Source organism: Mustelus asterias, chromosome 9 (genome assembly GCF_964213995.1).
Source record: "Mustelus asterias chromosome 9, sMusAst1.hap1.1, whole genome shotgun sequence".
Lineage (NCBI taxonomy): Eukaryota > Metazoa > Chordata > Chondrichthyes > Carcharhiniformes > Triakidae > Mustelus > Mustelus asterias.
Genome location: NC_135809.1, coordinates 102,848,456 through 102,862,503, shown reverse-complemented (window position 1 = coordinate 102,862,503; position 14,048 = coordinate 102,848,456). Strand labels below are relative to the sequence as shown.

General features: G+C 39.8%; 1 protein-coding gene across 1 annotated transcript in view; it reads right to left on the bottom strand.

The window, feature by feature from the left end:
• Positions 1 to 337: 337 nt before the first annotated feature.
• tmem9b (TMEM9 domain family, member B) overlaps positions 338 to 14,048 on the bottom strand; it is a 36,632-nt gene continuing 22,921 nt past the window's right edge. Inside the window, exon 5 of the mRNA XM_078220720.1 lies at positions 338 to 1,294. Within this exon, the coding sequence (XP_078076846.1) occupies positions 1,139 to 1,294 (156 nt within the window). The 3' untranslated portion in view covers positions 338 to 1,138. The remainder of the gene's footprint in view (positions 1,295 to 14,048) is intronic.

The following is a 14,048-nucleotide window of genomic DNA, read 5'->3' as shown; positions in this document are numbered from 1 at the left end:
TGATGCAATAAGCGAGGGGGTGAGGGGAAGAGACGCTTTACTTGGTCTTGTATCCAATAGTTAGGTTGGGGGAAGGGGGGGGGGTGTTGAAATTGATTAGTCAGTGTCTGTTTCTAACCAGTGAGTTCAACCAGAAAATTAACATGGATGTTAGGTGTGGAAAGGGTTAAGAATGGCTAGTTATGGTGCTTCCCATAAATAGTTTACCAATACAATGTCGTGACCAAAACTTGAGCAACTTAACAGAAAAGGAGTTGCTGGAACGAATGGAAGTGTGCATCATAATCAATCAATGCCTTTAGGAGAAAATAGAAAGGAAAAACTAAGACCACTCATCAACTGCAAAATCCAGCTATTAATTGTAAGATTAACTGGAGAACAAAGCATTTTGAATCAACACTAGTGTAAAAATTGCTGTAAACTCTAGCACCATTTTTCAAAACGTTATTAGGCTATTTCGGTAACATTTAGGTCCACAACAATGATTAAAACTCATAAGTTAAAACAGTTCCGGGGATGGGAGGGGGTTTTGGAACATGTACTCCTTACCATAATGTTTAATTATCATAAGAATTATGTTTACAGTTGTCATCTTTAGACTTTAGTACTTTGTTAAAAATGATAGTTTAAAAACAAAAATGAAAAGATGTTGGGTGTCAACAAAAATCTTAAGCACTTACTCCAGGACAGGGAGTGCTGGGAGAGTGCCTCAAAGAATGAGTTTTGGTAATAGTCATTCTGTGATCATATCAAGAGCTGCTACTCTTAAGTCAAGATCCTGTGATATTACAAAATCACTTATCTGCAAATGCAGCATAATTAAAGCAGCCAGGAAAAAATATTAACTTATAGCTCCACTTTGTAATTAGTTTATTATCATTTGATATGTTGTGGCATTTGTTCCACAACTATATCATAATTTTGGGGGAAAACTATTAAAATAGTTACATGAAAATCATGATATTAAAAGAATATCAAACTACTGACATGATTACTATATTATTTCTGAAAGAACCAAGGATGAAAAGAATTCCATGAGCAGGTAGGACCACAAAGAAAATTGTCAGACAGATTGTTTCTATAGGTCCACTGACTTTCTCTTCCTGTTTTTCTGTGTGTGCTTTAAGAAGCAGCGTTTTTAGCTGAGGACAACATGGCGATCAAAGACCGATTTCCTTTGTTCTTGAACTTGTCTCTTCCAGCGCTGTTGCGCATATTCAACTTTGTTCAAAACGTTGGCACGTGATCGAGAACGGGACAGCACTTCATGGGCATTGGCAAATGGCTGTGTGTCCTGAAGGAAAGCAGACCCTTTTTAGATAATGCAGAATTGTTTTGAAATCAATACAGAAAAATAGCAGCAAAAGTACTGATATATTTGTGTCCTGCAATAACTAAGATCAATACCATTTAGCAAACAGATATTTTGTAATGAAAATGAATAGAGAACAATCAAGAGAGAGGCAAGTGATACACTTATTATCTGTGAATGAATCAAATATACCATTGGCAGAATTTTCCCAAAGCATTTCGAAGTGTCACAACAGTGAGAAACATGGTGCGAACTGTGCTGGTGTCTCAGGCGCGCTCGCATCACAATTTTTCGACACTCAAAGTCACTTTCTTTAGAGAGTTGGGAGCTTGATGCCAGTACTGTTGGTGGTGGAGGGGCTCTCCCCCCCCCCCCCCCCATCTTGACCCCTGACATGCCTCCCCCATGCCACGATCACCAACATGTCCCCAGCCATGATCCCCTTTGCGATCCACCTCTGCAGAATCTCTCTGCAAAGCCCCCCCGTCACTACCCCGACCCAGGCCGCACCCCCTGACACTGCCCCTAGCACACTGGTGGTGCCTGCTGTCTGCTGCTGGGGTGTCTGGTGAGCACTGCTAGCATGTTGGGTGGGCAATGCTTGACAGGCACTGTATGGCCATGCCCCCGACTACCCTGGGACTTTGATGGACCACCTGGGAGCTTTGATGGCTTCTGATACCCCCAGAGTGACCAGCTCGCCAGGTCTGTGCTATTGTACATCAGAAGTGATTCGCACTGGCATGACGTCCCGCCGGAGAGGTGGGAAGCATCCAGGAGAGGGGAAGCATGTGTGCTGAACTCCCTAATGATATTGAAATCCAGTCAATCTCATGCTAATAAACTTCATGTGCTTTTTGGGTGTGAAGTGGTTTGTGCCACTTGGAAGAATCATAGAATCCCTACAGTGCAAAAGGAGACCATTTGGCCCATTGAGCCTGCACTGACAACTATCCCTGTAGCCCCATGCATTTACCCCACCAATCCCCCTGACACTAAGGGTCAATTTAGCATGGCTAATCCACCTAACCTGCACATCTTTGGACAGTGGGAGGAAACCAGAGGGATGCTCTCTACATCCATCTCTCAACTCAAATAGAGCGAATTAACCTCATGAGTAGCTATGTTTCAGTGCTACAAATCCAAAACGCTGCTGACGCTGCTATCGGCATAATCCCTAAGTCAGAACATCTTTTTCTACTGGGGGATTTCAATGTAAGAGTGAGCATGGACCATAAGGCATAGCTCTCTTGCCTCAAACATCATGGCCTGGGAAAGATAAATAAGAACTGACAGAGATTACTTCAGCTTTGCTGTTAGCACAAGTTTTGCGTAACTAACACATCTTTCAAAGAACAAGAACAAAGAACAAAGAACAAATCTTGCCACAAGGCCTCCTGGAAACATCCAAAGATCAGGCATTGGCACCATCTAGATCAGGTCATCACCAGTTGGGAGTCTCTAAATAGTCTTCATGACATATGCAGTTATTACAGAGCTGACTGTGATACACATTACTCCTTGGTGAGCATGGAAGTGAGGATGCAACCCTTGAAGCCTTGTCATTCAAAACAGAAATGTTATCCTCATATCGATATCAGCCATCCTGCCTACTCAGATAAAAACCAACAGTTCTGCGACTCAATTGATCAGGCACTCTCCAACATTCCCAAGAATGCAGAAGCAAAACGGAACATAATTCAAGGCACCATCTACAATTATGCACTTTCAATATATAGGAAACAAGAGGAAAAGTGATGGCTGGTTCGAGGTGAACATCACTGTGATGGTACCTCTCAATGAAACCAAATGGTCCACTCTCACTAATTACAAAAGAAATACATGTGAGAAACAACTGAATGGACTAAGAGCTGAATAAAAACACTGAATGGATGAAAAGTAAAATCGAAGAGACTGCTGAGCATTGCATCAATGACTACTGGTTACAACTCTGCCAGAGCATCCAGATGTCCTTTGACACAAGGAGTCAGGGGCATGTATGAAGAGATGAAAAATACAAGTCCATCAGCAATAAAAAACTGAAAACAAAGGCGGGGCGGTCATTACTGAATGCAGCAAATAGTTGGAGAAATGGGTGGAACACCATCTTGAATTGTACTCTAGCAAGAACACTGTCACTGTTTAAACACCATAGAAAGCTGCCTGTCATGACAGAACTGGATATCGAACCCACAGTAGAGGAACTTAGCAAAGCTTGCCATTCTTTCTTGCCATGGGCAAAGCTGGAGATGCTGATGTTAAACTCCCTGAACTCATCAAGCATAGGAAACTAACATTCCTGAAGCATACACATGAACTACTCTGTCTCTGCTGGAAGGAGGAGGCAGTGCCCCAGGATATGCATGATTTAGAGATTGTGATGCTCTTCAAGAACAAGAGGGACTGCAGCAATTGCAACAATGATCAAGGCATCTCCCTGCTAAGCATAATGGGAAAGGTATTTGCCACTGTTGACAATGTCAGACTGCTGATTTTGGCTGAATGAGTCTATCCTGAATCCTAGTGTGGTTTCAGAACTGGAAGATCTACAACTGACTCAATATCAAATATTGCTTTATAATGCTCTTCTGCAGCATCTTATAATGCTTTATTACATTAAAGAGGCTATAAAAATATACACGTTTTTAAAGGATCAAAAAGAAGCAGAGGGATTTACTTAATTATGGTAGAGGGAGATAACTCTTGCCTCAAAGTGCTTTGGCTATCTGGTAAACAAGGCAAGAAGGAATACCTGGACAGAATGTACAAGAAGTCACCAAGTTTAAAATGATTTTGAAAGCTAGCTGATCACCATCAGATACATTGACATTATTGATTCAAACAGCATTATAAACATCTGACAATAATGGAAAATGGGAGGGGCGGAATTGGTGGCATCATGGCAATGCCACTGGACTCAACACCAGAGGCCAAGACTAATGCTTTGGGGACATGGATTTAAATTCCACTTCGGCAGGCAATTTCAATTCAATTCATAAGTTTGCAATATAAAACTCATCTCAATAATGGTGACCTTGGCAACTACCATTGGTTGTTGTAAAAACCCATGTCCTTTAGGGAAGGAAATTGCCATCATCACCTGGTCTGGCCTTCATGTGACACCAGACCCACAGCAATGTGGTTAACTTTTAACTGTTCCTTGAAATCTTCAGTTCAAGAGCAATTAGGCATGGGTAACAATTGCTGGTCTTACCAGCGACCCAATATCTGATGAAAGATATTTTAAAAAACCACAACAGCTAACTTATTGGGTTAAGGCTTTTATAATCAGTTAAAGATAAAATTGTCTCTGTAAAACAATGAGAAATACTATAGTTAAGGAACAATATTAACCTAAATTAATAGGTTAAGATCCCTAATGTCACCTATTGATTTAAGAGCAAGTCCTTAGTCAGCTCTTGCTAACAGTCTGAAATTAAAAAGAGTACACAAATAATTTTAGATATCACATTATTCCTCAGGCAACAGTTATATTTTTAAATCTTTGTATTATGTCCACTGTACCTGTTAACAATTTATTGATCGAGTAATCACAGTTATTACAGCTATTTGACTAGGGTGTCTTTCATGAAAGTTAGAGTATGCGCAGTCTTGGTATACACTCTAGTCAATGTGTGCAGATAACTAATCATGCAATTTGGTACGACTAGAGACTACAAACATGTTAAGTTGATACTAAGCAGAATAGGTGAAGTGCACAATGTTAAATAATAAACAGGCTTGCTGGACAGATAGTGAATTGTAAAAAAGCGACCTCTAAACATTCTGTTGAAAATGCAAAACAGTACCGAAGAATACAGCTGTATTTTTAACTGACAAATTCCCTAATTGATCACATTAATCTTCATTCTTAAGTGAACACCTGCAAGCCTACAACATTTTTCTCAGTTGATAAAAAGAAAATCATAAACCAGCTAAATTTTGCAACCAGAAATAAAGTTGAAAACTTTCTCCAGTTTTGTCAGGTTCCCATTCCTCCAAAGTTCCATTAGCCTGCCGCTTTGGGATATGGGCCTTTTGCACCTGAGCCAAGATGCTTAGAAATGGCTTGGGGCGGGAGAGATTTTGTTGGACGGTTGAGTTTCCAGAGTAAAACTGTCAAGATGCGGTGAAAGTTGCTTTTAAAATTCAAATGCTTGTTGGCACTTTGTAAGAACGCTGAAGCAACATGTTTTACCTGTTTTACCTGTGAATTTGCTTTTTGCAATATGTCAACAACGGCTAAGAAAATCTATCCAATATTGTAGTCCTTTCAATTAGCAGCTGTCCATATTTTAAAAATAAAACTTGAATTACTATTACTATTTCTTTTTCAAAAAGAGTTTTAATAGTAACAAACAATTAAAGTAACCAGAAATCAAACGAGAGAGATTTAACTGGTTTAAGTTCTGATTATGTCAGTTCAACTCAATGAAACAATTTTGCAATGAGAATTGTTTCTCACCTTTTTATAGCAAGGTCAACTTCTTGGACTTTCAAAGCATATATAGTTCACACATGGGAGCAACATTACAGAATACAATATCAGAGAGATATACATAGGCAGTGATGACAAATTTAAATAGGTATAGTGTCATTGTGAAGCTAGAAAGGTACCTAATTACAATGTTAAAAATTGCATGGTGCAGTCATCATATTGCCACTTCAGATAGATGCCAAAAAGTTATTAATTCTAAAATGGTTCTATAACTTGGTGACCTGGCTTCTAAGAATATTAAAACCCCCTAAAAGATAAAAAAAATATTAAAACCAGTAGTGCACAACTTTCTCCAGGAGGGCAGCATCAGAATTCTAATTATTCAGTGATGCTGGTGTGTGTGGGAAGGCTGAGGTTAACCTCAATATGATATAATTGGAGGCTAAAGGGATCAAATTAGCTCTGCATCAAGGACACTTTTAAATTAGACACACCCAATGAAATTGCCATAAAATAAATGTTTTTGTGCCACTTATGGCACTAGCACTGGGTGACAAGGTTGCTTCTGACAGCATACTTGTCTTTGTAGGCAACCCGACAATATAAAAATAGCATGCAGGGATTTCCTTAAAGATTCAGGCAATGAGTGTTAAGATATACAGATCAGGATCAGTTATTATTTGATGATCTTCATTGAAGTGATAACATTGATAGTCAGTAATAGTGTAATAGGAAATAAAATGGTCAGATTTTGAATAAAACCTTCTTTCCCTTTTTGGGGAAACACTCAGTCAGCCATGAGCATCTGCAGAAAATACAGACAAGTTAATGATCTCTTGACAAATATTGCATAACATGTTGAGTGTTTCCAGCATTTTGTTTTTATTCAGATTTCCAGGGATTAAAGAATATGCCTTTCGGTTTACTGCCTTTGCATTTTCCTTTCATACATGCAACAGCTATTTAAAATTTGCCTACTCTTCAACTATATAATGAAACAGTCTCTTGAAACTACTACCATATAACTAAGCAATCAGCATAGTGATCCTTATATTGTTACTTCAAAAGAAGTTAGAAAAAAACCAAAGGTAAAATCTTGACTATAAAATCAATTTTCAATTTCTTCTATAATCCTTAACTGCACTGAAATATTTTGTTGTGTCGCCTCTAATTCAATTTGTTGTTCAGAAAACAGTCTAGACTGCTTTTGTGCAACCCTGTTAATTCCTGGTCTTGACCTTTCTTCATTATGGCGTGACATGGCCCGAGTTTCTTGAATAACTAAAGGAAAGACAACTGAGTAACCTTCACAGCAATTAAAATAAGTCATGTATTTAATACTAATGAGTCCAATTGTTCCCAGTTAGAAACCATACAGTACTTGAGCTATTTCAACAGCTTTGTGTTACGGCCAACACTACAGTATCACGGTGGTTGATTTGGTGACATTAGCCACCTTGGATTCTCTTCTGCAGCTTTGCTTCAGCACAGCACTTACAGCATGGTATCATTTGGATTTTTTATGTTATGAAAACATTGCTTTGCAGCAGATGTCTTATACTATACACACAGGTGGATAAAGTGGTGGTCAGTAACCAAAGATGATACCCCTGCACTGTACAAAACAAATGGAAAATACAATGCTCAGGAGGAAATAGAACATATTTATACATTAAATGCAATAAATATTTTCAGCAATTTACTGTTTTGTAGCTCAGTGCACCTGTTTATTGCAGTTGCAATGTCATACTGGGTGATAGATGAGGTCTCATTTGGTCTGAGCAATCTACAAGTAATTTTAATCCTTACTATTTTATCCTGAAGTGGATGATATTTGCTAATGTGCAGTTCTGTATTGTAAACCTAAGTAATGGATGTTGGCAGGCAATTTGAGCATGAAGGGTATCACCAATGAGCCAATTCATGTGACACCAACTGTAATGCCACATTGGCATAGTGCCCTGGCTGAGACGAGCTAACTCAGAAGAATCTGGAAATGTAACCTGGGATCTTATGGAGTAAAAACAGAAAGTGCTGGAAATATTCAGCGGGTCAGGCAGCGTCTGCAGAGAGAAACAGAGTTATGTTTCACTGAGTTTACAGATGCTGCCTGACTTGATGAGTATTTCCAGCATTTTCTGTTTTTATTTCTGATTTCCAGCAACTGTAGTATTTTGTTTCTGTATTATTTGGACCTTGTGATCTGTCCAGCTGAGTAGTACATAGTGCAGACCTGTACCCAGTCAGATAACTATGGAGCATTTTTAAACCAATATAGTTTACTTTCAATTTATTCAATCACATTTTTAAAGATAAATACATATATATTGTTTACTGCAACTCAGTTCATAAAGTTTAGTTGGAAAGCAAGCTTTGTCTAGGATGTGGCTCCCATATCCATTAATTTTGTAGTTTTCACTCGGACTATATAACATTACAAAATTTTGTGGAAAACAAAATTTTGCCCAAGGACTGGAGGATGGCAAATGTAACTCACACTGTTCAAATATAAGTCAGGAATAAGCAAGAAAATTATAGGCCACTGGTTGTAACTTCCAGGCTCCTCAGGTCAGATTGTGACGGGGTTGGGAGGGGGAGCGGGGGTTACCTCAAAGATGCGCTAGGCAATGCCTCTGGAAAGTTCCCAGGTAAGTATTTGCATGGCAATTGTGTACAAATGTTAACTTTCCCTGGGCAATTGAACTGTGCTGGCAAACATCCAAAAATGTGATTTAAATCACTAATTTTGATCTCACTAATAGTTACTCCAAAAAAGAAAGAAGAATTAAAACTTCTTTTAACTTTTGGGTAACTATTGTAAACACCAAACTGGCCCTCCCCCATGGAACTTTTCCCACGTCCAAGGGACATCCCAAACCACCAGGGGACACCTCCAACCCCTCGCCTAATCACCACCCCCTGCCTCCAATGGTATTTCCCAGCACCCGACACCCCATGGGATTCCCATAGCCCTCCAACCAGCTTGTTCCAGACATTCACCATGTTGACTATGTACCTTATCTATGCTCCTCATTATTTTATAGACCTCTATAAGATCACCCCGAGCCTCTACACTCCAGGGAAAAAGTCCCAGTCTATCCAGTCTTATGGGGAGACGATGGCCTAGTGGTATTATCGCTGAACTCTTAATCCAGAAATTCAGTTCTGGGGACCTGGGTTCGAATCTCGCCACGGCAGGTGGTGGAATTTGAATTCAATAAAAAATATCTGGAATTAAGAGCCTACTGGTGACCATAAAGCCATTGTCGATTGTCAAAAGACCCCATCTGGTTCACTAATGTCCTTCAGGGAAGGAAATCTGCTGTCCTTACCTGGTCTGGCCTACATGTGACTCCAGAGCCAAGCAATGTAGTTGACTCTCAACTGTCCTCGGGCAACTAGGGATGAGCAATAAATGCTGCCTAGCCAACAACGCCCATGTCCCACGAATGAATAGAAAAAAAAATCCAGCCTCTCCTTATAACTCCTGAGATGATTGTGTGCCCAGCTAGCCAAGCGAACTTAATATCAATAAGGAAGAATGTGGTTCACTTTGCAGTTGTTCAGGTTTTGTATGCCTTAAATAGCTGGTCTGTAGGAATTCTGCTCTATAAGTGGGTGGGCTACCTTGCTTGTTGTTTTCAAATCAGACCTTGCAGTTCAAATCATCTGAGTTTCAAACTGATGACATCCAGCAGGTAAAACGAAGAGTTGCTGCAAAGATTTATTTTGAAGAAAAAGAGCACACAGAAAGCAGGGATAAAATGCCCCAGGGTGCTGGCAGCTAGAAAAGCTGTGACTTCAAATTTAAAAAGGTTTTGGTTAAAAGGCAAAGAATTGCTGCAGTTAAATAAGTTCAAAAATTTAAAAAAAACATGGCTGGCACGAGGAAGGAATGCTGCAGCTTTAAGAGTTAAGAAAAAAGAAACAGCCCAAAGAGGCACTCTGTACCAATATTGATAGATTTGTTGCAAAATACACCTGCAAAGGGCAGCAAAATATTACTACACAGTCTTGAAGCAGCAATGCATTTGAAGAGGTAACACATTTAATATGGCAAAGCATTTAAAGTAGCAACCACAAGAAGAAACAAATGACTATGGATGGGCAGGAAAATTGGAGAAAATCCCAGAAAGAGGGAAACTCTCAAAAAAGGTCCATAAGCAATGAAGACCTCACGGAAAGGGCAGTGCAAGACTTCAGAGGGGAAGAGTCCAGAAGGAGGGCACTGAAAGAGCCCTGACAAACCACAGAAGGAGGGCAACAAAAAAAGACCCCAGAAGGAAGGCAATTGGAATTATAGAATCCCTACAGTGCAGGAGGCCATTTGGTCCATCGAGTTCTCACCGATTCTCCGAAACAGCATCTTATCCAGGCCCATCCTCTGCGCCATCACCATAACCGTGTACATTTACCCCACGAATTCCCCTAACCCACACATCTGTGCATTTACCCCGCTAATTTCCCTGACCTACACATCTTTGGTCACTAAAGGGGAAATTTAGCTTGGCTGATCCACCTAACCTGCACATTTTTGGACCGTGGGAGGAAACCCATGCAGACACAGGGAGAACATACAAATTCCACACAGTCACCCGAGGCTGGAATCGAACCCTGGTGTGAGGCAGTCGTAATAACCACTGTGCCACTATGCCGCCCTATGAAAGACAATAAATGACCAAATGAAGGACAGTGAGAGAATTGCAGAATGGAAACAAGCCAACATTTTGTCAGAGACAGATCCAACCAACAGTGAAGCCAAAAAGGGTTTAGCTTAAGTTAAGACAAGTAGAAATTAAGATTCCATTTGTAAAATATATATGTCCGGTAAAAACATGATGATTCACCTTGGAAGAAATGCAGGAATTAAGGACTTCAAAAGAAACTAGGAACTATTGAACATAGAGGAATCAGTAACAAGAAATAAGCGCGAAAGAAGATATCAAATCAACAAGATGAAGTGACTGACATTAAACTTGGAGAATAAAAGTTGCAAAAAATACAAAATGAAGTTAAGAAGGAAAACTTCATGGGACAATGGAGAACTCCATGAAAAAGCAACGAGAAAATAAGAGCAAGTCCAGTGAAGAATTGAATCAGGAGAATAAAAGCTTGAAGGAAGGAAGTTTGGCAATGAGAAATTAATTGAAGAGGTAAAAACAGTGAAATTGACAGCAGAATCAGCAATTATGACACTTAAGGAAACCGAGATTACATGCCAGAACAAGACTGCTAAAATGGTCACGCGAATGGAAAAGTAGCAAGCCTGCATGGAAGAGATCCATGCAAGACCATATTTGTAATTGTACATAGTTAAAGCCTACCAATAGAAGTGTTAATGTTTGGACACACAAGTCTCAAGGTTTCAACAATGAGCCATCACCACTACAACAATGAAAAACCTATATTAAATACATAATATGACATGGTGCCATAATGTGAAACTTTGGCAGCGGATCAAGTTAGATCCCTATAATTAAAGTCTCTGTGACCAGACCCTTGTCGTATCCAGTTGACATGGAGGGATGGATCGTTCGTAAACATGTGGATCACTGGAGAAGTAGAGAGGCGCTCTAGCAATCAGCATTACCATCAATAAATGTTTTCAAACCTGTAAGCACCGAAGTACCTGATCGACCTGTAACAGGCATAGGATCTCTGCATGGAATCAAGGAGTAATGAACTGCCTGTGCCAGAAGAGGTACCCATTATTTGTAGTTCCCATTAATGTTGATCATGCGGAAGCATCTCAGACTACAGAATTATACAATTCTATAAGAAACAGAAAAACTCCTCAAAGACTCAGTTTATGTCAAACTTGTATGCATAATGTTTGGTTAGAACTTAGGACTGAGTAACTGAGTTACTGAAGATTGTATAAAGGAGTTAAAGGGGGAGGGATGTGGTGATTGTCATTTAAGGGCAACAAAACAGAAGAGGGCAACCTGACTTGAGGGACCAACTGGGGCTGAGAATGGGTAATCACGCTAGGGGGTTGAGTCCTACCTTAGACAGAAGACAGTCTGAAGACTTTTTTAATGTATTTAATGAAAATGTATTCATTGGATGTGAGTTTCATGGTCATCATTCGACTTATATTGCAGTTCTGTAGACCATCGCTTGTACATGTATAAGTATTGTTGATAATAAACACTTCATAACTTGAAGCTACAACGAGTTGCCTTCAAAGTTATTACACTTCCCCAGTCTTCTTATTACATTTTTGCAGGACAAAAATTCTCAGCTTTATTTTGTGAGCACATGTGTCATGTTAAACAAAATTTTGTATGCGGGTATGAGGGTCTCTGGCCTTTTGGTATGGCCCATGTGGTGAAAATGCTCCCATGATGGCAGGATGGCACGGTAGCACAGTGGTTAGCACTGCTGCCTCCCAGCACCAGGGACCTGGTTCAATTCCCAGCTTGGGTCACTGTCTGTGTGGAGTTTGCATATTCTCCCAGTATTTGCGTGGGTTTCCTCCAGGTGCTCCAGTTTTCTCCCACATTCTGAAAGACGTGCTGGCTAGGTGCATTGACCTGAACAAGTGCCGGACTGTGGCAACTAGGGGAATTTCACAGTAACTTCAGTGCAGTATTAATGTAAGCCTTACTTGTGACTAATAAATAAACTTGAACTTTTAAACTTAAATGTTTAACTTTATAATGCTGTTAGGTAGGAATATCCAGGAATCTGACCCAGCAACAATAAAGGAAAGTGATAATGTCCAAATCAGGATGGTGTGAGACTTGGGGGTAATGATGATTCCATGCTGCAGACGTTTGCATGTTTCTGCAGTGCATCCTCTGGACAGTACACATTGCAGTCACAATATAAAAAGTAAAGTTTATTTATTAGTCACAAGTAGGCTTACATTAACACTGCAATGAAGTTACTGTGAAAATCCCCTAGTCGCCACACTCCAGCGCATGTTTGGGTACACTGAGGGAGAATTTAGCATGGCCGATGCACCTAACCAGCACATCTTTCAGACTGTGGGAGGAAACCAAAGGACCCGGAGGAAACCCATGCAGACACGGGGAGAATGTGCAAACTCCACACAGACAGTGACCCAAGCCGGGAATCGAACCCAGGTCCCTGGCGCTGTGAGGCAGCAGTGCTAACCACTGTGCCACCATGCCGCCCAATATGCCAAAGGTGAAGGGTGTGGATGTTTATTCCGTTCGATGGTGTGCCAATCAAACAGACTGTTTTGACCTAAAGAGTATCAAGCTTCTTGAGATGCAACCAGTCAGGCAAGTGAAGAGTATTCTATAATACTCTTAACTAATGTCTTGTAGGTAATGGAGGGGCTTTGGGGAGTCAAGAGGTAAGCCTCTCATGCAGAATACCCAGTCACAAACCTGCTCGGAGATTAGCTCTTGCTTTGTTTGTATTTGTGGTCATTAAATTATGGCGATTTAAAAAGATTTACAGGCAACAGATTTTGTTCCCACAAATGATGTATATTAAGTTCTGTGCAGGGGATACTCATGTTATTGAAAACGTGTTATTCCTGCAGGTGGCACTGTAGCAAGCCAAGTCGAAGGTTTCATGCAGTATCCTATTTTACGGCAAATCAGCAATCACACAGTAGGATGTACAATAGCTTAACTATTTCATAATTGTGCAATCTAACGATTGGTTTCCCATTAAATATTTTTAAACCACCATTTCTTCTTAATAACTGAAATTTCTATTGCACAAAATATGCAATTAAACAAAATTGAAAAGCAAAAACTTTTTTTTCACAAAATCATGATTAAATTTATCAAATAAAATGTTTTATGTATTTTACTAACTTTTTAAGCTTCAAGCTGAAGGCCTCAACTTCTCCCAAAAGCCTAAGTTTAGATTTTATATTTTTGACCAGAACTGAACTCTATGAGCTGAATTTGGATTCTATGTTGGACCTAGACAACCCAAGATGTATTCACATTGTTCTGTCCACTGTAATGGTGAATATTTTACTTCAACTTCCTAGCACTTGTCCAGGAGTTCTTCATTTAATGCAAATTACTTTTTATTGTTGCCTTGTAATTCAGGATTGAACATGTTTATGTAGTTTTTAGCTATAGTTTCCTCCTTCATGGTTTCACTATAAGCTAAGGTATATAACTAGTTAGGATTGCCAGCTCGCTTTGACAGTCCACACTTCTTGGATAAAAATGAAGACCAAATGTTCAAATCTTAGAATAGAAGCTCACTTTTCTCATTTACTTCTCAAATTTCATTATAAGCAAAGCACATCTTCGCTTGGCTCTTCTGCAAAGCTGAAGTCACCATCAGATTGCTGTTCTG